This window comes from Camarhynchus parvulus, chromosome 18 (assembly GCF_901933205.1).
Source record: "Camarhynchus parvulus chromosome 18, STF_HiC, whole genome shotgun sequence".
Taxonomy (NCBI): domain Eukaryota; kingdom Metazoa; phylum Chordata; class Aves; order Passeriformes; family Thraupidae; genus Camarhynchus; species Camarhynchus parvulus.
In genome coordinates, this window is record NC_044588.1 from 3,376,970 (window position 1) to 3,403,053 (window position 26,084).

Sequence of the window (26,084 nt, forward strand, 5' to 3'; positions counted from 1 at the left end):
CGGGATGGGTTGGGATGGGGCTGGGATGGAGTTGGGATGGGGCTGGGATGGGGCTGGGATGAAGCTGGGATGGAGTTGGGATGAAGCTGGGATGGAGTTGGGATGGTGGGATGGGTGGGTGAGGCTGGGGGCTGGGATGGGGCTGGGATGGGGCTGGGAAGGGGCTGGGATGAAGCTGGGATGAAGCTTGGATGGAGTTGGGATGGGGCTGGGGTGGGCTGAGGTCCCCCTGACCGCTGTGAAGTTGGTGGCTCAGTTCTGTGCTGTCCTTGGCCCAGCTGGGCTCAGCCCCTGGGCAAGGGGTGCTGGAGCCAAGCAGAGCTGCTGCTCCTTTCAGGTCCCCATCCATGAGGATATCCAAGGAAATTGCAAAGGAATGTTTGTTTTGAAAGTAAAGGCAACTTAGCTGCCATCAAACATGTCCAGAGACCTGATCTGGATTGTTGGAGCTGCGGGGATGCAGAGGGTGCAGAACAGGACCTGAGCTTGTGGCTTTGTTGGGGCAGGGCTGAGCAGCCTTTCCCAGAGCTGAGCCCCCTCCCACAGCTCAGCCCCATTAGCTGATGTACTGAGAGCCTCCAGCCTCCAGAAATTAACACTCTGGGCTATGAATTATGAATGGAGCCACATCTCTGATCACTGCAATGCTCTGCTGACAGCCCAGGAGCTGCTGATCCAAGTGACAGCCCAAAGCTTTTAAAGATGTGAACAGCAAAACCTGGGAATAATTCCCTTTGCAAGCTACAAACCACTTGGCCTACAGATAGGGCTCATCCTATTCCCTCTCCTGCCTCCTCCTGTCCTGTTCTTCTCTTCTGATTCCCAGTATTGTCTTCTCTACTCTCCCTCTCTGTGTTAATGGGTGTTGAACTGCTTGGCCATCCCATGGGAGCTGCGTCCCTCCTGCCACGTTCCTGGTACCTCTGGGGACAGCTGGTCCTGGCCATCCCAGCCCAGCCCAGATCCCCACAGCCAGTGCAGAGCTCCTGGTGCAGGACCCAGCAGGATTTTGGCAGATCTCTGCAGCTCCATCCCCCTTTGGCCATAACTTCGTGTTCAAGACATTGTATTCCATATCTCCATCTGCTCCATGGAGCTCTGCCACAGCTCCCTCTCTGCCATCGCTCCTTGGAGGCTTTGTCCTTCAACCTTTCCATCTCTGGAGGCCAAATCCTGCCCTAAGCAGCTGGATGTGCTTAATCCTGGCTGTTCCTGGGGGTTTTTGCCTTCTGGATCTGGATTCCTGCCTCCTCACCGCTGGGGCAGCTCCCTCCAGCAGCCGGGCTGTGCTCCTGCTCTGGCAGCTGTGGGGCAGAGGGAGCGAGAACTAAATTCAGACAACGAGCTTCAGACACCTGCCAGTTGTCACAAACGAAGGCAGGGCCCTGTATGAACCCTTTGTGGGGCTGCAGCACTCGGGAGAAAGCCCTTGGTAAGCAGGAGGGAGCAGGGGATGGCAGGAGCGGGGCATGGCAGGAGCAGGGCATGGCAGGAACATGGGATGGCAGGAGCAGGGGATGGTAGGAACAGGGGATGGCAGGAGCTGGGTGGCGGCGGGCGCCAAGGGGATGCAGGACAGAATGTAAAGGGGATGGCGGGCGGGGCGGCAGGAGCGCACGGACGGGCTGCAGAATGGATGGAGAAGGGGATGGCAGGAGCACAGGAAACCATCCCAGTCTGAGCAGCGGGTGCAGGGAAGGGGCACTCTGCATTCCCATCCTTTCCAGTTGAGCCATTGTGAACCAGGCAGCAGAACAACTTCAAAGGCAAAGCCTTGGTGTCTGAGAACCTGCCCTGCCCTGGTCTCTGCAGAAGCTGCTCTGCCCTGGGCTGGGGTGCAGGAGCACTCCCCTGTCCTGACTATTTTCTTTCCCTTGCACAGGGGATGCTGTAACCAGGTGAAGGATGGGCTGACAGAGCCCCAGCAGTTTCTTCTCCACCCAAGGCTGAGGGGCTCAGCCTGCAGGGAAGGAGCCAGTTTTGGACACAAACATCGCTCGGGCTGCGGCGAGGGGAGAGGAGCTGAGAGGAGCTGCTGCGGATCGAACCCGCTCCTGGAGGGGAAAATACCGCTTTGGTTTGGTGTCTAATTAGATATTTACCAGGAAGGAAGGAAAGATATAAATAGGGTGACAGTGACTTCAAAGGGTGTTTTTTGACTTCTAAGAATAACACCTTTGCTGGCGCCGGTTTCGGGAATATCGGCTGTGCCTGGGTGTGAAAGGCGGAGGAGGTGTCGCAGCTCAGTCGGCAGCCAAGGGAGCAAACCCAGACCCCAGCCCTGCTCCAAACCCAGACCCCAGCCCTGCTCCAGCCCCACAGACCAGCTGAGGAAGGGACAGAGCCCCTGGAAAGCTCAGCTGCATCCGCAGGGACACAGCAGGGGCAGTTTGGGGAAGACCGACGGTGCTGCAACGCGGGCAGGAGGGGACGTGTGGCACCATGGGGACCCCACCCCTGTCCCCGTGGGCAGTGCTGGTGCCCACCCTGGTGCTGGTGGGGCTCTGGGCTCCCTGTGTGGTGAGCAGGCAGCCCAACTTCATCATCATCCTGGCTGATGATGTGGGCTGGGGGGATCTGGGCGCCAACTGGGCAGAGACGAAGGAGACCCCGCATTTGGATCAGTTGGCTGCTGAAGGAACAAGGTAATGTCTGTGCCCCTTCCCTGCCCTCACCCTGCACCCCTGGTTGCTCTGTCCTGCAGCACAGGGGATTCAGCCCTGTGGGACTGGCAGGTGAGGGATTTTTGTTGGTGTGGGTTTGGGTGCATGGGGAGGGCAGCCAGAGCCTGGCGTATTGGGGTGCAGCTCCATCCATCCCTGCTGGAGCCTTCATCTGCCACTCCTCACCCTCATCCACAGAGCAAAAGGGGGAGTGTCCAGGGGAGCAGGGAGGGGCAGGGCACACAGGATGTCATGAGTTGAAGGGTTTTTCATTTTGCAGGTTTGTGGATTTCCACTCAGCTGCCTCCACGTGCTCCCCGTCCCGCGCCTCGCTGCTCACGGGGCGCCTGGGGCTGCGCAACGGGGTCACCCACAACTTCGCCATCTCCTCTCTTGGGGGCCTCCCCCGCAACGAGACCACCCTGGCCGAGGTCCTGAGGGAGGCTGGCTACAGCACAGGGGCCATAGGTAATGCCCAGAGTGCCAGGGGCAGCTGGGGAGGTGCCAGGGGTGCTTGGCTGCAATGCTGGCAGTGAAAGGGAAATCTAAAGGATCACGTGAGAGAGATTTCACACATCCCCCCTGCATTTTGCAATGCCAAGCTTAAAATCTTCCTTTTCAAGGGTGCTGCCGGAAATCCAGACTTCTCCATTTAATCTCTCATTGCTTTATCTCCTGAGGAATGTGCTGGGTGTTCCTTAGCAAACAGGATTGGCTCTGCCATCCTGCATCCCGCACCACGGGCAGTGCTGCTGGCCCGGTGGCTTTGGGCACCCTCCTGTCACTGTGGGTCCCCCTCAGCCTGCACAAACCCTTTGCATCTGCAGCTCCTGCTGTTGTGCTGGCAGACATTCCCTCTGTTTCTCTACTCCCCCCCAGTTTTTGCAGTTTTCCCTCTTGGATCAGCGTGTTTGGTGGGAGCAAGCGCGTGCTGGAGGTCAGGGGATGAAGCTGGGTTTAGGGAGGGCTGAGGGAGCTGTCTGCTCAGAACACAAACACATGAAAGAGCCTTTTAAGGCTGGAAACACTCGCTTTGCACAGCCATGAGATACCTTATGCATTTTTTGCTGGGTTTTCTGCAAAAATAGATGGCATTCTGGAACGGCAGCCAGCACAAACAAGGAACCTTTTTTGTAGGTTGATTAAAGCCCCCAGCGCTGCGGGCACCTTGTGGGTGAGGGCTGCTGGTGGCTGTGCCACCTCTGAAATGATGTTCTGTGGCTTCCATGCAGGCAAATGGCACCTGGGACACCACGGCCACCATCACCCCAACTCCCGTGGTAAGGGCTGTGCCAGAGGGGATGGGCTGAGGGCCCTGTGGCCACCTGGACCCTGCTGACCCTCTCACTTTCCTCTCAGGCTTCGACTACTACTTTGGGATCCCCTACAGCCACGACATGGGCTGCACAGACACGCCTGGCTACAACCTGCCCCCCTGCCCGCCCTGCCCACAGCACAGCACCGCTGCCAGGTACGGGCACGGGGAGCTGGGTGTCTGCAGCAGTGTCCCCTGCCCTGGGCTGTGTCTGCAGCAGTGTCTCCTGCCCTGGGCTGTGTCTGCAGCAGTGTCCCCAGCCCTGGGCTGTGTCTGCAGCAGTGTCCCCTGCCCTGGGCTGTGTCTGCAGCAGTGCCCCCAGCCCTTAGCACTGCCCTGGCCTGTGGTCACCTCCCCTCATGCTCTGTGCACCCCCTTTCCCCCCGTGCCATGGGGACATTGGCACCACTCCCCTTGTTCTCCCTGCCTCCCTTGGCTTTCTGGAAGGCAGGAGATCAGCCAGGCTCTGTGCCTGCTCTGTGACAAGCCTGGGGTGGCTTTTCCCAGCAGGGTGGCGAGGAAGGACTGTTACACAGAGGTTGCCCTGCCTCTCTTGGAGAACGTCACCATCGTCCAGCAGCCCGTGGAGCTCGGCAGCCTGGCCAGGCGCTACGCAGAGGAGGCAGAGAGGTTCATCCAGAGGGCCAGGTGAGGCCACCCACTGTCCCCTGTCTGTCCCCTTAGCTAGGACAGCTCCTGGGTCACTGCAGGGCTCCTCTGCATCACCCTGGTGCAGTGCCAGGGGAGATGGGTGTTGCCCCATGGTTCAGATTTGGGGTGTCCATGGCTTGGCTTCCTGCTGGAGGAGGCACTGAGGCTCTTCTGGTGTCCTCTAAAGGGTTGCGTGTTTTTAAAACCATCGTTTTGGGGCAAAGTCAAAGCCTTTGAGTGGGGCTGTGCCTCCCTCCCGGGGGGAATGTGCACCAAGGTCTGTCCATCCCTGCATCCTGTGGATGGGGTGGCAATGGGGTGGTGGAGGTGCCTCCATGGGGGTGAAGTGCTGGCAGGGGCTGTCAACAGGCGCTGAGTGGTGTCAGGGTGGGACCAGAACAGCACCCAGAGGTGTTTGAACACGCCCCGTGTGTGAGATTGGATCCATTTTGGGGATAAAGCACCCAGAGATCGCTGGGCTTCAGGATCTGCCTCCCCCAGGCTCAGAGCACAGTGCCCGGCTCTGTTTGTCCCTGAGGAGCAAAGTGGCTCCTCCGAACGAGGCCCCCGAGCCCTGCTGACGGCTTGTGTAATTTTAATCCCCATTATTGGCGGATTACGAGCTGTGACTTTGCAAAATGCCTCCCTGCAGAGCGAGGAGAGGAAGCGCTGCCGGGCAGCCCTGCCCGAGCCCATCCCTGCCTGCATCCCGGGATAACGCAGGCCCGGGGAAGGCGGGTCCTGGGGTAAGGTTTGTGTAACACAGGTGAAAGAAGGGCTGGGCAGGGAGCAGCCCATGGGCAAATGGCTCTTTATAAACCTGGGCGCTGTTTTGTTGCATAAAACATGTGGTTTGTCCCTTTGGATACCAAGGGTTGGCCATGGGGTGGCTTGGCCACGTTTGGGATGCTGAGGATACCCAGGCTCTGGGCTGTGGGGCAGCACCAGCCCCTTCTCCTGCCAAACCCCCACCCCTCTGGACTGCCAGGGCTCTCTGTGGCTGTGAAACCCAGTGTGTAAGCTCCGGGTTAATAGGAAAAACCTTTAAACTCCCAGAAGTGTGCTGGGGTTATCTGTGTTCATGGAGAACAGGATTAGGCAGGTGCCTGCCTTTTCTTCCCTTCCCTTTGATGGCTTATTCCAGTTTTCCCCTGCCTGACTCACTCATTACAGGGCAACAAAAGAACACCGGATTTGCCATCTCGGTGTTTTTTTCACCAGTCAAGGTTGAGCAATGTGTGACAGTGAGACGTGGCACTGCTCAGCACAAGCCAGCGTGGGAGCAAAAGTCAGGGACTGCTGTCTTCAGTTATTGATTAAACGTTCGCCTGATCTTCAGGACAATTCCGAGGTGTCTGTGTGGCAAACGAGAGGGATGTTCAGCCGGGCATCACTGCCACGAGTCCATCTGGATGCTGGGGCCAGGGGAAGCAGCTTTCCCTGCTCCAGGGGCTCTGGCATCCTTTGGGAAGAGGTCTCACAGCGGCCGTTTGCAAGGGGCACATGAGCTCTCCTGACCCCCACGTCCTGCAGGGACAGGCAGGGTGCCAGGGGAGATGCCAAGGGAGATGCCAGGGGAGATAGATGCTGCCCCATGGCTCAGATTTGGGGTATCCATGGCTTGGCTTCCTGCTGGAGGAGGCACTGAGGCTCTTCTGGTGTCCCCTAAAAGGGTCGTGGTGTTTTTAAAATATCGTTTTTGAGGAAAGCCGGAGCGGGGGTTTTGAGAAAACCCTTCATGGGGCTCCAGCCCCCAGCAGCTCTGGGCAGGATGGGGTTTTTTACTCATTTTCCAGGCCAGGTGGGTGCCGGGCAGAGGAAGGAAGCGCAGACACGCACTGGGCAGGGCCGCAGAGCTGGCAGGAGGCAGAGATGGGGCCGGGCGCGTGCACGGCCGGGACACGGCCCCGGGATCCGGCCCCTCCTCAGCGCTGGCCATCCCACCCTTCCCCTCCGAGCTCCCTGAGGAAGAGCAGGCTCGTTGGAGCAGATAAATATAGCTGTAAACAAGCAAACAGGACGTGTCCTGTGCTGGTGCAGGGCAGTGCAGGGTGGTGAATGTGCTGCAGGGCTGGTGGCGCTGCCCGGGCTGTGCTGGGCTGTGTGCGTGCCCTGCTGTGCCACATCCTCTGCCCGCAGCACCACCAGGCTGGGCACCTGCTGGGGAGGGGGAAAAAGGGCCAAAATGGGCCCTCGGAGAGAGGGGAGGGACGTGTGTGGGTGCAGCAGTGTGGAAAGTTTGGAGATGGAGGAAGGGACAAATCCACCCCAAATGGGGGCACGGTTGACAGCAGGGGCACGGTGGGGAGAGGTTTAAGCAGCAGCAGGGGAGAAATGGCTCAGCTCAGCCAAGCTTCCTCCCTGTAAGGAGAGGGGTGCCCGGAGCTGGGTGATGTACGTGGGGTGGTTTTCCAGAGGCAGGAGTGGAAGGGTTTGTGTCCCCAGGCTCAGCAGTGCCACCACCCCAGTGACCTCCTGGAGGCTGAACACTGTCTGTCTGTCCCCTGTGCAGTGCCAAAGGACAGCCCTTCTTCCTGTACCTGGCTCTGGCCCATATGCACGTCCCGCTGGTGCCCCCGCTGCCCCCCGCCCCGGGCAGGGGCGTCTACGGAGCCTCCCTGGGGGAGATGGATGCGCTGGTGGGACGGGTGAAGGAGGCGGCTGACAGCCTGGGCAGGGGCAGCACGCTGCTCTGGTTCACAGGTACTGCAGGGACGCTGCAGGGCGGGGGGGTGTGGGGTTCTCTGTCCGGGAGGGGAGCAGTGAGAGAGGCAGAGGAAAGAATGATGGAAACAGTTGTGATCTCACTCGCTGCTCCTGTGTTGTGCCAAAGGGGGGTGACACTGGGGGCTGCACCTGGAGGTGGGGGCAGGATCTGTGCTTGTCCCCTGCCCTCGGTGTCCCCTGCCCTCGGTGTCCCCTGCTTTGATGTCCCCTGTCCTTGGTGTCCCCCTGCCCTCGGTGTCCTCTGCCCTCAATATCCCCTGCTTTGATGTCCCCTACCCTCGGTGTCCCCTGCCCTTGGTGTCCCCTGCCTTGATGTCCCCTGTCCTCCATGTCCCCCGTCCTTAGTGTGCCCTGCCCTCGTCCCCTTCCCTCGATGTCCCCTGCTCTCAATGTCCCCTGCTCTCAATGTCCCCTGCCCTCGGTGTCCCCTGCCCTCGGTGTCCCCCGCCCTCGGTGCTCCCACTGCTCGGTGGGTGGGGAGTGGTCCCACCGCGGGGCTGGGTGGGGGTCCCAGGCTGCCGTGCCCACCCTGCCATGGTGCCCACCCTGCCATGGTGCCCACCCTGCCGCGGGGCCCCGCTGACACTCCGGCTGGGGGCCGTGACTAATTAAGGCACAAATCCTCGTTCGTTAAGAAGCCCAAATCCGCTCTGTGTCGCCGAGCAGCCTCCCTAATGAGGATGTCTTGCTCCTGATGACAGGAACCGCTCGGCCGCTCATTAACACCCGGAGCTGGCGGCACCGAGCCCCCCCTGCCCTGCCCTGGCTGCCCTCCAGCCCCTGCAAACAAACTGCTAAAAACCAAAACCCATCAACCCTGCAAACAAACTGCTAAAAACCAAAACCCATCAACCAGCTGCTCCTGCTCGCTGGGGAGGCATCACAGGGGTGGCAGAGAGGGATGGAAGGGTCACTTGTCCTTGCCTACCCCATCACTCTGGGTGTCCCCTGTGGTCCTGGTGTCCCTCATGGGGACATTTCTTTCTCTTGCAGGTGACAATGGCCCCTGGACACAGAAGTGTGAGCTGGCAGGACGCCTAGGGCCATTCGTGGGTGCCTGGCAGAGGCAGAGAGGTAACCTGGCAGCGTGGGGGGGTCCCAGTTCCCGGGGGGCACAGGGGGGGCTGCTCCACAAAGCCCTCATTGCCCACCGAGGGGACACGGGCAGCATTCCATCAACCCCAGCCTCTCCCTGGCTGCTGCCCTGGGCTTGAACACACCCCAGCGCTAATTTTTTTCTTTCAAACAGTCAAATTTCCCCCAAAACTGCTGTGGGGGGGGTAAGTTTGGGTCCCCATTACCCCGGAGCTTGGGGTGACTGTGCTGGTTTGGAGATGGGATGTTGCTATCCGCCCCATCAGGGTCTCACAGCCCCCAGAGCAGAGCACCCACCACCCTCCCCACACCCCGGGACTTTGCTTTTCTTTCTCTCCACCGTTTTGTTGGGTTTTTATTTTGTTTTGTTTGGGTTTGTTTTTTTTTTTCACTCTTTCCTCCTTTTCCGGCCAAGCCATCTGCTTGGTGGGTTTATTTCGGCCGGGGCAGCCAGAAACATCCATGAGTCAGGCGTTTCCCACTTCTGCTTGTATTACGCGGAGTTAACGTGCCAGTCCCGGGGTCAGCACTGAGGCTCATCCTCCTCCTCTTCCTGACACCCTGGCCACGCCGCCGTGGCCATTCCCTGGGCAAACAGCTCTGGCTCAGTCCCATTCCCAGAGCCCTTCCTTCTCCTGGCCCCGGGGATGGAATCGTAACCTCAATTTTCTAGTAAACAAACCCCGCTGCCGGCCCCGGGTTGTTGCTCTTGAGCAACCCCCGGTCACAAGCCCGAGCAGATGGTGCAGAACAGGACGAGCAGAACTCAAACCACGGCCCCTTCCCGCCCCTGTGCCCTGCAGAGCCCCTGGCAGGGAGGGAGGAACTAGTATTTAAATTCCATTTTACGCATCCTTTTTTTTTTTTTTGTCAAATAATTAAACCATATATCCCTCCATTATCCAAATCACTTGTCATCAATACTTTCAATTAACCTTCCTCTGTATTTCCTAGTATCAAAAACAATAACCAACTGTCATCATCACTCCACAACCACCCCCAAACAAACACAGAATTAACCCCAGAACTTACCCCCAAAAAAAAACCCAAACAAAAATACAAACCGTGATGATAAATCATCAACCAATCACCCACCAAATTTTACGTTCTTGTAGCTTATAAAAAGCATGACACTGAAGATGTCAAGGTGGCTGCCAAACACACCCAAGGACAAAAGACTCAGTCCTAACCTTACTGTCAGTTTTTGCTGGGTATGTACATGCAAGTATCTGCATGGGGCTGGCAGAGCGCTCCGAGCTGGCTGCAAACACCCCGGGGCCAGGGTGGGTTGGAAATCCCTGTGCTGGTGGCTGCAGGATGTTTGCAGAGCTGGCCTGGGGATGCCAGGCTGGGCTGGCACTGCCCAGGGATGCCAGGCTGGGCTGGCACTGCCCAGGGATGCCAGGCTGGGATGCTCAGCCCTCCCAACCCAGGGGATTGTTCCTGGGCAGGGAAAAGCCCCTGAGGGGTGGGAGGGCAGGCAAGACAGGCTGCTCCCTGGCTAAAAAACCCCAAAAAGCCAGAAAACCAACCAAACCTATTTATTTCTATGTTTTCATGTGTTTCCATATGTTTCCATATGTCTCTATATGTTTCTATTTGTTTCTATGTTCCTGTAAGTTCCTATACATTCCCACATGTTCCTACTTTTCTGTATTTTCCTAACATGTTTCTATAAATTTCCAACATGTTTCTATACATTTCCAGCATGATTCTATACATTTCCAGCATGATTCTATACATTTCCAGCATGTTTCTGCATGTTACTACATGTTTCTACATGTTTCTATACATTTCCAACATGTTACTACGTTTCTGTATGTTTCTAACATGTTTCTATAAATTTCCAACATGATTCTATACATTTCCAGCATGATTCTATAAATTTCCAGCATGTTTCTGCATGCTACTACATGTTTCTACATGTTTCTATAAGTTTCCAATATGTTACTACATGTTTCTATATGTTTCTAACATGTTTCTATATGTTCCTACATGTTTATATGTTTCTACATGTTTCTACATGTTTCTAACATGTTTCTATACATTTCCAACATGATTCTATACATTTCCAGCATGTTTCTGCATGCTACTACATGTTTCTACATGTTTCTAACATGTTTCTATAAGTTTCCAATATGTTACTACATGTTTCTATATGTTTCTAACATGTTTCTATATGTTTCTACAAGTTTATATGTTTCTACATGTTTCTACATGTTTCTAACATGTTTCTCTACATTTCCAACATGTTACTACATGTTTCTATATGTTTCTAACATGTTTCTAACACGTTTCTATATGTTTCTACATGTTTATATGTTTCTACATGTTTATGTGTTTCTAGCATGTTTCTATACATTTCCAACATGTTTCTATATATTTCCAGCATGTTTCTCTATGTTTCTACATGGTTTTTATGTAGGTTTTTATGTTTCTGCATGTTTCTGTATGTTTCTAACATGTTTCTATATGTTCCACGTTTTTATATGTTTCTGCATGTTTCTATATATTTCTACAAGTTTCTACATGTATCTAGCATGTTTCTATGTGTTTCTAACCAGTTTCTATATGTTTCTACATGTTCCTATATGTTTCTACATGTTTATATGTTTCCAACATGTTTCTATACATTTCCAACATGGTTCTGCATGTTTCTACATGTTTCTATATGTTTCTACACATTTCTATATGTTTCCAAAGGTTTTCATATGTTTCTACAGGTTTTTATATGTTTCTAACATGTTTCTATACATTTCCAACATGTTTCTACATGTTTCTATGTTTCTACATGTGTCTATGTTTCTGCATGTTTCTATATGCTTCCTGTAGCTCCATCTTTTGTTTTAGGGTCCAGCCCTAAATTCCAGGGGTATTTTCCACTGATTTCAGGTGGTCACTGGAGATGGGAGAGAGCAGGAGATCCGTGTGTGCTGCCCCTTTCTCTGTGCTTCCCACAGCCCCCAAAAATTCCTCTCCCACCTTGGGGTCAAAAGTCCAGCAAGGGGAGGGATACTGGGAGAGAGAAAAACATTTAGGGGATGTGATGCTGGGCATGTTTTGAGGCAGGTTGGGGAAGTTCCAGAGCTGGTGTCCCTGTGCTGAGGACCTGCTGTGTGTGTGGTGGGACCAAAGTTTTCATCCCGCCACGGGAATGCACAGTTCAGCTTTCCTGGAAAGCCTGGAAAGTCCCCACAGCAGCAGGGCTGCATCATCCCCACTCTGGAGAAAATTCCCTGCTTGGGTTTGGGTGTTTCAGCCCTGTTTACTTCCCAAAGTGTTAATGTGACCTCATCCCAGGCTGCTCTGACCTGACCAGAGGTGCTGGGGTGGCTTGGTCAGGAAATATCCGTCTGATGTCCTTCCAGAGCCCCCTGACCATGCCTGGAAAAACCCTGCAAACGCATCCAGGAGCATGAGTTCTTTCATTTATGTGCAGAGATGGGGCTTGATATTAATTGCTGTGGTTTCCTGGGGTGTCTGGGGGAAACGCCAAAACTTTGGGTGGGGAATTTGGGAGTGTGCTCAGTCCGTGCCAGGGTCAGCAACTTTTCCTTGGGCTGGTCCTTGTGGCACCTGTGCCATTGGTGTCCTTGTGGGCAGGGCAGCATTGCCTGGGGGCGTGGATCAGCATGGGGCAGGGACTGGGGAGGCCAGCAGGGCTGGGGATAGCTCAGGGGACAGCCCAGGGGACAGCCGAGGGGACATCCCAGGGGCTCTCTTGGCCGTGCCCCCAGGAAATGGCTCGGGGTGAGCGCCGTTGCCATGTGCACGCTGAAAGGCAGCACACAAAGGCTGCTCCTGGGAAGTTCGCTCGGTGAATCGCCTCGGGATTTTCTCTTTGCCCCATTCCCACCCCTTGCCTCTCCAGCTGCCTGGGGCCCTTTGGGCTGCAGCCAAGGCTGAGGCTCTCCAATCCCCTTCCAGCCCTTTTGATGCTTGGGGCTCTCATTTTGGGGCTCAGCACCCCGATTTTGGCACTCAGCACCCCGATTTTAGTGCTCAGCACCCCGGTTTCTGTGCTCAGCACCCCAATTTTGGTGCTCAGAACCCCGATTTTAGTGCTCAGAACCCCAAATTTGGTGCTTAGCACCCCAATTCTAGTGCTCAGAACCCCGATTTTGGGGCTCAGAACCCAAATTTTGGGGCTCAGCACCCCAATTTTGGTGCTCAGCACCCCAATTTTTGTGCTCAGTCCCCCGATTTTGGTGCTCAGCACCCCAATTTTAGTGCTCAGGACCCCAATTTTGGTGCTCAGCACCCCGGTTTCTGTGCTCAGCACCCCAATTTTGGTGCTCAGAACCCCAATTTTGGTTCTCAGCACCCCGATTTTAGTACTCAGCACCCTGATTTTGGTGCTCAGCACCCCGATTTTAGTACTCAGCACTGCAGGTGGAGGAAGGGACTGGGCAGCATCTCAAACCCAAGGGCAGGGCTGAGTGCTTTGGGTGCTGTCAGGGAGAGGATGGATCAGTTCATTAATTGGCAGGAGGGTTATTAGCAGGATGGCATTTTTAATGAGGTTTCCAGCAGCCAGGGGAGGGGGAGCTGTTGGGGCTGAGCCCTGCAGGGGACAGGAGCCCCTGGAATAATTTCCTCCATCTCCTGCCTGCTCCATTCTCTCACCTGGCATCAGAAGGGGATGGAAATGCAATGGCTCTGGCAGCTGCTGCATTTCTCATCACTCACTGGAGCAGAGAAGCACAACCCAGTGCCCAGCTGAGACCCCTTTCTTTTCCCTTCCCCTTTGAACAGCTCCTGCAGTCCTTCTCCCTTGCCTGGCCCAGTGAAACCACCTCCTTTGGGGTAATTCACACCCCAAATTCTCCTTTGGGGTAATTCACCCCATCTCTGCCTCTGAACTGTCCCTTTCCATGGGGAACTCCGGCCTCAGGAGTTTTTCCAGCATCAGCAGGATGCTGAGCACTGCCCTGTTCTCCTGCAGGTGGGAGCTCAGCCAAGCAAACAACCTGGGAAGGAGGGCACAGGGTGCCAGCCCTGGTGTACTGGCCTGGCCATGTCCCTGCCAGCAGGACGAGCCAGGCTCTCCTCAGGTAAGAGCCCCTCTGGGATTGGGGTGGCCCCATTTGGAGGTGTGGGAACTCAGCACATCCCTTTGGATGTCCAGAGTTGCCGAGAACCCTGCCGGGGGCTCAGAGACCCTGGCACGCTGCCCAGAACACCTGGGGATTTGATTTTGACCCTTGGAGCAAGTTACCAGCTTTGTATGAGGACGTGAAAGTCACACAGGTTTGAATGGTGTAATAATAAGATATTCAGAGGGTGAAAATGTAGGTTTTGGGATTTTTGGTATGGGGGTTTTGGGGACAAGATGGAGGAATCAGGGTGTGTCTAGTTCTTCTTCTTCTTCTTGTTCTCCATTTGCTGCTGTGATGTTGGCACTTGGGGATTGGTTTAGAGTAGAAGTGCACTGTCTAACAGAGGTGATAGGTATTGGGAATTAAGAGTAAATATGATATACGTAGTTTGTAGTATAAAATACGATATCGCCTCAGAAGCAGCCAAAGTGCTCGTAGCTGCCCTGCTGAGCAGATCTCGGCTGGGCAGAAAGAAAATTTTATAGATAAGAATTAATAAACAACCTCAAGACCGAAAAGTGAAAAGTCCAAACTCGTTCTTCAGTTGCGCAGACTGAAGCAGAGACATCCTGCACATCTCAGAGCAGCGAATATCAACAGGTACCCGAAAGGAGGGACCCCCCCATCCCCACGCTGCCACCCAGGCCATCACCTGGATTTTGGCAGCAGCTGCCTGCTCTGGTTGTCCCCTGCCTTGTGCCAGGCTGTACTTTTGTCCTCTCCAAGACTGAATGCTTCAGCTGAGAGGAGCTGAAAGGGCTTTTTGTGAGGCTGGAGGGCTGGGGCTCGCAGCCACCACCGGGCTCCGTGTGCTGCTGGATAATTAACAAATGATGATGTTCTCCCTGCCCAGCACGGAGCAGGGGGCAGCTCTGCGGTCTGTGAATGGCTTTGTGTGGAGGAGGGAGTGGTTGTGAGGAGAGGAGTCCCTGCAGGAGGGCAAGGGGAGGGTCTGCACTGCCCCTCTCCCTGCAGCACCTGCAGCCCTTCATGTGCCAGCTGCACCCACCCTTACAGCCCTCCTGGGCAGCAGGTGTGGGGCACAGGCTGGGGCAGGGCAGGGGGAATGTCCCTGTGCGTCCCTGATGGGTCCCCACGGTGCTGGGGTCAGGCTGAGGGGGTTTTGGGGTCACTGGGCATTGGGATGTTCTGCCCCCTTTCATCCCTGATGGATCCTCATGATGCTGGGAGTAAGGCTGAGAAGGTTTGGGCTTAGTGGGCATTGGGATGACCTGTCCTCTTTCATCCCTGATGGATCCCCACGGTGCTGGGTCAGGCTGGGAGGGTTTGGGGTTACTGGGAACTGGGATACCCTGTCCCTGTTCATCCCTGATGGGTCCCCATGGTGCTGGGGTCTGGCTGGAGGGGTTTTGGGGTCACTGGGCATTGGGATGTTCTGCCCCCTTTCATCCTTGAGGCACACAGGGTGCTGAGGCTGGGAGGAGTTGCTGGGCATTGGGATGTCCTGTCCCTGTGCATCCCTGATGGGTCCCCATGGTGCTGGGGGTCAGGCTGAGGGGTTATTGGATGTTGGGGTGTCCTGTCCCCATCCCCTTGATGCACACAGGGTGGTGGGGCTGAGGGGTTACTGGGAATTGGGATATCCTGTCCCCATTCATCCCTGATGGGTCCCCATGGGGCTGGGGTCACACTGGGAGGGTTTGGGGGTCACTGGGAATTGGGATGCCCTGTCCCTGTTCGTCCTTGAGGCACACAGGGTGCTGGGGCTGAGGGGTTGCTGGCTCTTGGGAAAGAATGTCCCAGCTGCTGGGAGCAGGTCCTGACTGGTGGGCCCTGGGGCAGTGCTGGCTCTTTCCCAGGTCCCTGAGATGAGCAGGAGACACTCACTCGTTCCACAGCCCCAGGGCAGCTCTGCGTGTTTGCAGGCAGGGGAAGGTCTGAGCCATAACTGAGTCACTGGTGGCTGGTGGAGGGGATGGGGAGCACGTAGCACCCTGTGCTGGCCTCCACCCCCCCGCAGTTCCCCCCGGCGTGACTGGCCAGGGCCGTGGTCCCCTCCACATCCCCGGGCCGTGGGGCAGAGGCCTCCACATCCCGGGCTTGGGCATCTCCACATCCCCGGGCCGTGGGGCAGAGCTGTGGCCTCCCCACATCCCCGGGCCGTGGGGCAGAGCTGTGGCCTCCCCTCCACATCCCCGGGCCGTGGGGCAGAGCTGCCACCCCCTCGGGCAGCTGGGGCAGCATGAGCAGGATCAGTGCCCGTCCCATCCCCCTGGCCCTGCCTCCAAGCCCAGGAATTCTGATTATCTCCTCCAAGATCTTATCTCCTGCGTTTCCCAGCTCCAGCCTGGCAGGTTGGACAGCTGGGGATCGGGAAATGCAGCAGAGGCAGGTGCAGCGCTCCAGGTACTCGGGGAGCGGCTCTGTGGGAGTCACAGGAGTCACATTTTGTCCCCCCCGAGCAGAGGCTGGCACTGCCACGGGGCCATGCCAGCTGCGCAGGGGATGCTCTGGCACTGCCACCGTGCCCAGCTGTGCAGGGGGTGCTCTGGCATCAGGAAGGGGCACCCCCTCTTTGGGAGCAGCACAGGACCAGCCTGGGGGTGTGAGTGATGGGTCATGCTCAGGAAAGTGTCACCAGCCCTGGCCTGAGGTGGGACAGGGAGTGTGGAGGGACACAGAGGGACACGGAGGTGCTCACAGGACTGGTGGCTTTTCTCTGTGCCCCTGTCCCCTCGGGGACAGCCCCACAGGGACATTGAACCCCCCCAGGTGATGGGGAGGGAATGAAGCAGGAGGGGCTGGGAGCCCTGAGCACACAGAGGGATCCCCGGGAAGAGCCAGGGCTGGGCAGGGCAGGGCCTCTCCCATCTGCAGGGATCTCCTCCTCCCCTGGGGTTATGGAAACACCTGGCTGGGGCTCAGAGCCTGCTCAGGACCTGTGAGCGCAGGGGTGAGCGAGGGTGAGCGTGCCCTGGGGCCAGGGAGCTGCAGCCAGCACAGGAACGCTGATGCCTCACCCCAGACCAGCACCTGCACGCTGGGCTCTGCACAAAACTGCCTCAAAACTGCCTCGTCTGCTCTTCTTAATTATGGTTAATTATGGTCAGAGCCACCCACTGCGCTCCTGCCCTTCCCTGCCCCAACCCGAAGTAGGGCAGGGAAGAAGTAGGTCAGGAGGGTGCTGAGGGAGGAGATTGCACCATCCTGGCTGTGCTGGCAGTGTGGGGCTGGGCTGGGCTGGGCTGGGGGGTGAGGGCAGAGCTGCTGCAGGCCAGGCAGGGCAGGGATCTGTGCCCCATGGTGCCCGGGGTGCCCAGCACCACGGCAGGGCAGGGGTCTGTGCCCATAGTGCCCGGGGTGCCCAGCACCACGGCAGGGCAGGGTTCTGTGCCCCATGGTGCCCGGGGTGCCCAGCACATGGTGGGGCAGGGGAGGTGCGGGGGGCCACCAGCAGGGGGGGAGGGCGGGGGGTTCTGTGCCCCATGGTGCCCCAGGGCGCCCAGCACCATGTCAATCCCACCATGCCAATCCCACCATGTCAATCCCACCATGTCAATCCCACCACAGCAGGGCAGCGCTCCCAGCCCCTCCTGCCCAGGGGGATCAGGATGCCCATTGTCCCACAGGCAGGAGCTGCTGTCCCTGGGCACTGCCAGGCCCTTTTCCATGGTGTTCAGGTGGCAGCAGGATGCTGGAGTGGTTTTATGTGCCAAACCTCTCTTGCCAGGACAGGGTTGGCAGCGTGGCTTTCTCTTTCCCTCAAGTGCAGATGCCAGGATGTGCCTGCTGGTGCCTTTGCTTTGATGCCAACTTTGACCAAAATCCTATTTTTCGTGCTTTTTTCCATGGGTTACACCTGCCCATGGCTGGGGAGCACCTCTGCCCTCAGTCATGTTGCCCTCCCAGCCCAGCTTTGCTTTCCAGAGGTCCCATCCACTGGGGCAGGGCTGCCTGGGACCATCCACATCCAGCATTGAGCTGGGAGCTGCGGGTGCTGGGCACCCCTGGCACCAGGGCCAGGCTGCCCAGGTGGTGCTGCTGCTCTGGGGTTCCTGCTGTGCCCTCAGCAAGGTGCCTGCAGGGGCTGCAGGGCAGAGCCAGCGTTTTCTGGGCGCCTCCCTGCTCCCAGCAGTGTTTGTTCTTATTTGTTCTCTCTGTCTCTTAGCAGCTGAATGAAAACTCCTTCAGTGGGAGAGCAGGGGCTGGGGATCCCAGGGCTCTTCCCTCTCTCTGCTCACTCAGCTGCCACCACACTCGGCGCAGGAGAGACCCAGGGGCAGGAGCGTGGTGGTGGCAGGACCACGGTGGCAAGGCCACAGTGGCAGCACCCTGGTGACCCCAATTCCTGCTGCTTTTGCCTCCTGTAGCAATTTCCTTGCCCCAGCCAAGCCCCCTGAGCTGCTGGCATGGGCTTTTGTAGCCAGAGGTGTTGGGTTGAGCCCTGGCAGCAGTGCCAGCTGTCACTGTCACAGCCTCGTCCCCCAGGACACAGCTGGGATGTGTCACTTGGCCACTGTCCCACCCTGGTGTGGGTGGCTCCTTTTAGAGGTCTGGGGTCACCCTGTGACTGCATCTGTGAGGGACAGGTGCTGTTGGTGGCACTGGGGGGACAGAAAGTTGTGTCCCACAGGATGTGGAGGGTGAGGATTGGACATGGGGCTGTGAGCAGGACATTCCCATCCCACTGGGAGTCTGGACCCCTCTGGGACACGTGGCCAGAAGAGGGGAGTCTGTGCCCAGGCTGTGAAGGGCTGGGTGATCCCCATCCCACCCATGCTGCTCCTCACACCTCAGGATGTGCCAGGTGGGGACAGTCCTGTCCCAGGGCACAGGCAGCAGGTGACAAAGCTGGGACTGCCCCTCTCTGCATCCCCGGGGAGCCAGAGGGACTTTGGGTCACCTTCCCTGTGTCCCTCTGCCCTGGGAAGGACTGTGGCTGTGCCAGGCTGGGGCTGGCACAGGGGAGGCTGATGAGGCTGTTCCATCCTGGCAGCTCCTGCTGTGCCCTGAAACAGCCACTGTGCATTTCCTGGGCACCAGGAGCTGCTGGCACTGGCCTGGAAACCCCTGGATGGCACTTTCTGCAGAGGGTGACTGATCTGCTGCTGCTTTCCTACTGCCCAGGGCTTCAGTGCCCTGCTCCCCCCTGCCCCTGCCCCAGGGAGAGGCACATCCTGGCTGAATCTGGGGGTGGCAGGGCTGTGAAGCCAGGGCCAGAGCTGGGTTCAGCCTTTTCAGCTGTTGGGAGCTCTCTTGGGAGGGATGTGGGGCGCAGGTGAGGTTGGGGGAGCCTCCAGGGATGCTCACTCCTCGCTCTCATGGCTGTCCCCTCTTTCCCCAGCATCCTGGACATCTTCCCCACGCTGGTGGCCCTGGCTGGGGCAGCACTGCCCCCAAACAGGCGCTTTGATGGCTTGGATGTGTCCCCAGTTCTCTTTGGCTGGTCGGATGTGGGGCACAAGGTAAGGCAGAGACACCCCTGGTGTCATCCCCTCCTGACAGCAGGTAAAACAGGTAAGTGGTGCCTTGGTTTGAACAGCCAGGTTCCTGCTGAGGAAGGCAGAAATGGAAATTTCCACTTCCTTGAAATGGAAAATGCAAAACCCCTCCCTCCAAATTATTATAATTTTGAAATTAAGGAGCTCTCAGGCAAAGATATGGGAGCAGGAGTAACAGTTCTTTATTAAGGAAATTAAAAATACAAATGAAATAGTACAAAAAAAAAAAGAAAACAAACCATGCCAGAGTGAGACCATGCCCTGCCCCCCTGTGTGTCAGGGGGTGGCACAGCCCCATCCCATGGGGGCTCAGCCCTCCTGCAGTGCCAGCTGTGCTGCTGCTGCAGCAGGGATCCTGCACAAGGGGGGAGTTTTCCTCTGCAGCTCCAGGGCTGCTGCAGATGGGCCTGGGCTCCCTCTGGCAATGCAGGGCAGCAGAAAGCTGCTCCTCGGGCAATGCAGGGGGCAAAGGCTGCTGGGTGTCCCAAAGCTCAGATTGGATCCAGGTAGGAATGCTTGGCTCCTCCCCTGGGTGGAGCATCTCCCATGGGATGCTGGAATTGGATCAGCCATGCAGAGACACTCACTGGCCCAAAAGGGCTTTGGGTTCATGAGGATTGTTTTGTGCTTTGTTCACAAACCTGGGATCAGAGGTGGAAATGCCTGTGCCTGCAGCTTGGCACCTTCCTGTGCCTCAGAGCTGTGTCTGTGACCAGACAATTCCCACACAATCCTGTCATTCGTATCAATGAATCCACCCTCTAGCAAACCACCCATCGCTCCAAGCACTACCCCCTGAACCTGACCATGAACTTAAGCTTCTTTGACCAATTTTCAAGTCCATCCCTCCTAGGAATCCCACTAATCCTCATCTCAATAACATTCCCAGTTCTCCTACTACCATCCCTAGACAACTGATGAATTACTAATAAGTAATTATTAATAATAATTAATAATTGCTAACAATTAATAATTGATGAATTACTAACCGACTCTCAACCCTCCAACTATGATTTATTTACCTAGTTGCAAAACAACTAATAATGCCCCTAGACAAAAAAGGACCCAGGGACACCAGCTGGGGTGCTCAGGCTTGTGGCAGCCTGCAGTGCCCAGCACGGCACCTGTCTGACCTGTCTGACCCCAAAAGGAGCATCAGGGTGGGCAAGGGCAGCTCCCAGGGCTCCAGACCTGCGTATGCCCTTTTATTTATTGCACCACATCAAGACACAGCAAACCTGTGTTCTTGATCAAACAGATCAAACACAAACAAACACAAAAAGTGTTCCACTGGGAACTACCCCATATCCCACAGCTCCTTTCACCCCAAAAACCACAGTTTGCAGGACAAGCAGGGTGACCACGTGTTTGTCTCGGAGTTCACGGGATTTTTGCAGACCCAAAAAAAAAAAAGAAAAAGAAAAGAAAAGTGGCTTTAATAGCAGTCCCGTGGGTAAATCCTGATTTTGCTTTTAAAGTACACCCTCTGCAAGCACTGTGAGCCAGCTCCCAGCGGGATCCTGGATTTGTTCCGGTGTCCATCAGGGGTTTGGTATTTGCTTTGTATTTATGGAACCCTCTGCTGAACTGGGAGATGGAGCAGGGAAGGGGATGGGATGTGGCCAGCACGCTCTGCTCTGCTCTGCTCCTCAGATTAACCCTGCTGGGAGCAGGGCACTGGGACTGCTGGGAGCAATGGTTTGCTGGGAGCAATGGTTTACTGGGAATGAGGCTTTCCTGGGAGCAATGGTTTACTGGGAGCAATGGTTTGCTGGGCATGAGCCTTTCCTGGGAGCAATGGTTTACTGGGAATGAGGCTTTTCTGGGAGCAGTGGTTTGCTGGGAATGAATGAGCCTTTCCTGGGAATGAGGTTTTCCTGGGAGAAATGGTTTGTTGGGAGCAATGGTTTGCTGGGAATGGTGGTTTTTTTTTGGGAATGATGGCTTGCTGATACTGGTGGGTTTTTGGGAATGATGGCTTGCTGATAGTGGTGGTTCTTTGGGAATGATGGTTTACTGGGAATGAGGTTATCCTGGGAGCAATGGTTTGCTGGGAGCAATGGTTTGCTGATAGTGGTGTGTTTTGGGGAATGATGATTTGCTGGGAGCAATGGTTTACTGGGAATGAGCCTTTCCTGGGAGCAATGGTTTGCTGGTATTGATGGTTTGCTGGGAATGAGGCTTTCCTGGGAGTAATGGTTTGTTGGGAGCAATGGTTTACTGGGAATGATGGTTTGCTGATAGTGGTGTTTTTTTGGGAATGATGGTTTGCTGATAGTGGTTTTTTTTGGGAATGATGGTTTGCTGATAGTGGTTTTTTTTGGGAATGATGGTTTGCTGGGAGCAGTGGTTTGCTGGGTGTCGGGGTGCAGCCATTCATTCCTGTGTGGGACTCCCCCCAATGGGTGGGATCACCCTGCCATGGGGTGGGCTGCCCTTGGAAGGCCCCCCAGCCCCGTGGGGTGGGGGGAGCAGCCGTGTCCCCCTCCTGTCCCCCTCCCTCCCTCTCTCCCCTCCTGGCTCCTCGTGTCCCAGCCCCTGCCCGTGAGCGGCCGGCAGTGACCCCGTGCAGGGTTTCCCTTGACACAAATCCTCCTGAAAGCAGCTCCTTGCTCACTCCAATGCCCAATTTCCACACTTTCCTAATTGGGGTGGCTGGAGCTCCCAGTGTGGGCTGTCCCAGTGTCCCAGCCTGTGCTTGCTGCTGGCACAGGCAGGAATGGGGCTGGGGTGACACCAAGGTCCTGCTGAGAGCAAGGGCTGTTGGCAGGAAAAATAAACCACATCCTCCAAGGAGCACCGAGGGTACCAGGGGCTGTAAATCCCTCTGTCCATCAGCTCAATGTGAATAGCCCAGAGCACCAAGTTCAAGCAATGAATTTTCAGGAGAGAAAAGGCTTCCCCCCCACCCCTGCTTCTCTATTTTTTATTTATTAAAATAATAGCCATGGATTAATGGAAGTGTTCCAGGTCTGGGAATGTTTCTTGAATCAAAACAAGCTCCTTAATTATGCAGTAAATTATAACAGATTTTCTAAGTGTGGGATTTTAAGAGGTTTAGGAACGTGGTTGTTTGTAGGAAGGGAGATTTGAGTGCCCTTGGCAGCATCCCAGCTGTGCTGTTAAAGGTGCAGGCAAAGCTCTGAGGCTGGAGACAGATTAATTGGTTCAGTTCCTGGTCCCTTGGCTTCACAGGGCCTTGAATATTTGCTGATTCCTGCTTTGGAGCTCTTTTATCCTGCCCAAGGAGTGTCAGCAGAAGGACACTCTGCAGCAGAGCTTCCTCCTTGCACCAGGCTCACTCTGCACCACCTCCTCCACTTCACACCCTTCTTACATTTCCCCAAAAACACAAAAAGATCCAACCAAATTACAAAAGATGATTTTATAACAAATAATTTACCTTACAACTGAGAGCAATAAAAGAAAGTGAGAGCATTTGGAGATCACCCCCTGCCTGCCCTGAATCCTGGCGTTTCTTGCATGAGCTTCCAACCAGTCCCATGTGAGATAGTGGCTACATCCAGACCAGGCAGAGTGGATGGACACCTCTGGGTGCCTGGGGTGCCTGGAATGCTCTGCCAGGCAGTGTGGATGGGCATCTTGGTGTGCCTGGGATTCTCTGTGCCAGCCAGTGTGGATGGAGATTTTGGGGTGCCTGGAATTCCCTGTGCCAGGCAGTGTGAGATGGACATCTCAGGGTGCCCAGGGTGCCTGGAATGCTCTGCCAGGCAGTGTGGGATGGATATCTAGGGGTGCCCATTGGTGCTCTCTTTTAGACAACATGGGATGAACATCTCTGAGTGCCTGGAATTCTCTGTGCCAGCCAGTGTGGGATGGACATTTTGGGGTGCCCAGGGTGCCTGGAATGCTCTGTGCCAGGCAGGGTGGGATGGACAGGAATTCCCTGTGCCAGGCAGTGTAGGATGGACACCTCGGGGTGCCCGGGGTGCCCAGGGTGCCTGGAATGCTCGCTGAGGGGCAGGGCTCCGTGCCGGGCACCTGCTCAGGCACTGCTGCACTCATCAGCTGTGAGTGCTGTTACTAAACTTGGCACTGCAGCTGCCTACAACTCCAGCAGATGTTTCTAATTTTTTAGCACAGTGGAAATTTCTTGAATCACTTTTTAAACTCAAATCCCAGGGAGGAAACCTCAAGTGACTCATCCCTCAGCGAAGGCGCTGGCTCCGCGGCAGATGTTATCAGAGAGAGGAGCTGCTGGAGTGTCCAGCTCACTTGTCTCCTCACTCCCCAGTGCCAGAGCAGCCCTCCTGTGCGGATCAAGTGTCCTAAATACCAAAAGGGAGAGAGATTTGAGCCACCCCTCCCTCCTCTCCTCGCTGCTCACCCCGTTCCTGGCTGTTGTCAGGGAAGGGAGCCCTCGCACAGCGGGGTGAGTCAGACGGACGGGAGGGATGTGGGAGGGATGTTCCAGCACCTCACCTTCCCCTCTGCTCCATGAGCTCACCCTCAGCTCGTGGCTGGCTGCTGGCTCCAGCCTGGGGCTCAGCTCCCTTGGATGTCCCCACTGCTGGCTGAGCTGTGAGCACCCAGCGAGGCGCTGAGACCACCCTGGTTCCCAAATATTATTCAGGAATATAGTGGTGGGACAAGGGAAATGGTTTTAGAGTAAAAGATGGGAGATTTAGATTGGATGTTAGGAAGAAATTCTTAATTTTAAGGGTGGGAAGGCCCTGGCACTGGTTATCCCAAGAAGCTGTGGCTGCCCCATCCCTGGAAGTGTCCAAGGCCAGGTTGGATGGAGCTTGGAGCAGCCCAGGACAGTGGAAGGTGTCCCTGCCCATGGCAGGGGTGGCACTGGATGGGCTTTGGGGTCCTTTCCAACCCAAACCAGTCTGTGATTTTATGATAATCTGCCCTGCTCTGCTGAAAGCCCCAGAGCCTTTGTGATCCCTTTCTTGCCACAGAACTGGGAGGTAAATTCAGAGGGTCCTGCAGGGCCAGGAAAGTCCAAGGGAGGTGTTGGTGTTTCCTGGGGCCCTTCTGCCATCATCCCACTGTGGCGGTTTCAGCTTGAAACTGAGCAGAAACACCGATTTCATGTAGTGGTTTTTGTTCACCAATCTGAGATTTCCCAGCCAATGCACGAATTAATGTGGTGGGTTCAGTGTTGGCTAAATTCAGAATTATTTACTCATTTTCTTGCTGAGACAGAATCAGGAGAAGGCAAAGCAGCTTCAGCACTCACAGCTCTGCTGTTGCTCAGAGCCCAGGGCCTGAATGATGGCTGTGAATGTGTTCAGGGGGGGGATGTGGCTCCTGTGGGGAGGGAGTGGATTTCATGGGGCAGGTTTTCCCTGCCTTGGGCTGACAGGAACTGTCCTGTCCTTCCTGCAGGTTCTGCTGCACCCCAACAGCGGCGCAGCAGGGAAGGTGGGCGAGATCGAGGCGCTGCGGCTGGCCCAGTACAAGGCCTTCTACACCACAGGTACTGCATCCCTACCAGAGGGTCTAAAGTCTAGGAAGAGGCTTCTGGAATTCTCAGATCCCTGCAGATGCAGGTGAAAACCAGCTCAGGTTAATTCAGCCAAGAGCAGACCCAAGGATTGCCGAGCTGTGTCTGCAGGGTGGTGCTGCAGCCTGGGGTTGTGTGACCGTGTTCACAGGGGTCTGAGGTGAGGGAAGAGATGAGGATCTGACTCCATGATTCAGAAGGCTTGATTTATTATTTTATGATATATGTTACATTAAAACTATACTAAAAGAATAGAAAAAAAGGTTTCATCAGAAGGCTGGCTAAGCTAAGAATAGAAAGGAAAGAATGATAACAAAGGTTTGTGGCTCAGGCCCTGTGTTCAAGCCAGCTGACTGTGACTGGCCATTAATTAGAAACAACCACATGAGACCAATCACAGATCCACCTGTTGCATTCCACAGCAGCAGATAATCATTGTTTACATTTTGTTCCTGAGGCCTCTCAGCTTCTCAGGAGGAAAAAATCCTAAGGAAAGGATTTTTCATGAAAAGATGTCTGCGACAGGGTTGGTCTCAGGAATAAGAGCTGGGATGGGGTGGGAATGGGCCATCCTGGGTGGTGGGTGAGGAGTACAGAGGTGATCCCTGGACCTCTGTGACTCCAGGGTTTTTCTCCCATTTCCTTCCCAGGAGGGGCCTTGGCCTGTGATGGCAGCACTGGGCCGGCACAGCAGCACCACCCACCCCTCATTTTCAACCTGGACCGTGACATCCAGGAGCAGGAGCCTCTGGATGTGGCCTCCAGGGAGTACCAGGCAGTGCTGCCTGCCATCAGCAGGGCTTATGCCCAAGCCCTGCAGGACATTGCAGCAGACAATGTCTCAGTTGCAGATTATTCCCAGGATCCAGCTGCAATTCCCTGCTGCAACGTGCAGCACGTGGGCTGCCGGTGCCACGGAGCCACGCGGGATCCCCACGTGGAAAGCAGAACACCCTGGCTTTGTCTTTAAGCCAATAATTGCTCAGGCTGCTCCTTTCCCAAGGGTGGTGTCTGTGAATTGCAGGCTGGAGGTGGGATGGAGGCTGTGGTTCCCTTTGCTCCGTGCTGGGAAGAGGGAGGTGAGCTGGGTGTGGGTTTGGGGGAGCACACAGAGGGTCCCCTTTGGACCTTGGGCATGTGGAAGGCTTTTTGTAGAGCTCTTTATCTGGGAAAGAGACAGCTCTTGGATTAAAACTACCTTCTGCGAGAGTTGGCTTTGGGAGAGGATTCCTCAGGGAAATTTGCTTGGTTTTCCTCTAAACAGAAACCTTCCAGGAGCAGCTGTGGGAGCACAAGGCAGGGGAGGATGGGGCTCACAGCCTCGGGCAATCAGCCCTTCTGCTGCACACACCCTGCAAGTTTGGTGGCTGCAGAGAGAAAATTCCTGGCTGGCACAAGGGGAGTGCTCTGGGAAGGGAGCACCTGCCCCACCAGCTGCCTGCTGAGGTTCTTGAGAGGGGTCATGGCAACACCCAGATGTCTGTGGAAGGAAGGAAGGGGGTCCTGGGCTGTCCCAGGGCTGCCATCCGTGTGGGAAGGATGCTCAGCTTGTCCTGCCAGGGGGGAGCTCAGGACTGTGCTGGGACATCCAAGGGT

The 26,084-nt window shown here is 55.9% G+C and overlaps 1 protein-coding gene across 2 annotated transcripts; it reads left to right on the plus strand.

Annotated features, from left to right (window-relative positions):
* The first annotated feature begins 1,894 nt into the window (after nucleotides 1-1,894).
* ARSG (arylsulfatase G) lies at nucleotides 1,895-25,559 on the plus strand. 2 transcript variants are annotated; one of them, XM_030962274.1, is made up of 11 exons: nucleotides 1,895-2,645; nucleotides 2,944-3,131; nucleotides 3,896-3,943; nucleotides 4,023-4,134; nucleotides 4,486-4,626; nucleotides 7,142-7,332; nucleotides 8,350-8,430; nucleotides 13,397-13,505; nucleotides 18,856-18,976; nucleotides 24,371-24,461; nucleotides 25,139-25,559. In XM_030962274.1, the coding sequence occupies exons 1-11, from the start codon at nucleotides 2,443-2,445 to the stop codon at nucleotides 25,456-25,458; spliced, it is 1,605 nt and encodes a 534-aa protein (XP_030818134.1). In that variant the 5' UTR covers nucleotides 1,895-2,442; the 3' UTR covers nucleotides 25,459-25,559. The 2 variants fall into 2 exon arrangements, with proteins under 2 accessions (XP_030818134.1, XP_030818135.1); XM_030962275.1 differs by having other exon boundaries at nucleotides 4,489-4,626.
* The last annotated feature ends 525 nt before the right edge of the window (nucleotides 25,560-26,084 follow it).

Coding starts and splice junctions, on each gene's coding strand:
- ARSG (XM_030962274.1), top strand. CDS start 2,443: ATGGGGACCCCACCCCTGTCCCCGTGGGCAGTGCTGGTGCCCACCCTG. Junction 3,944..4,022: donor CCATCACCCCAACTCCCGTG/GTAAGGGCTGTG, acceptor CTTTCCTCTCAG/GCTTCGACTACTACTTTGGG. Junction 4,627..7,141: donor AGGTTCATCCAGAGGGCCAG/GTGAGGCCACCC, acceptor TCCCCTGTGCAG/TGCCAAAGGACAGCCCTTCT.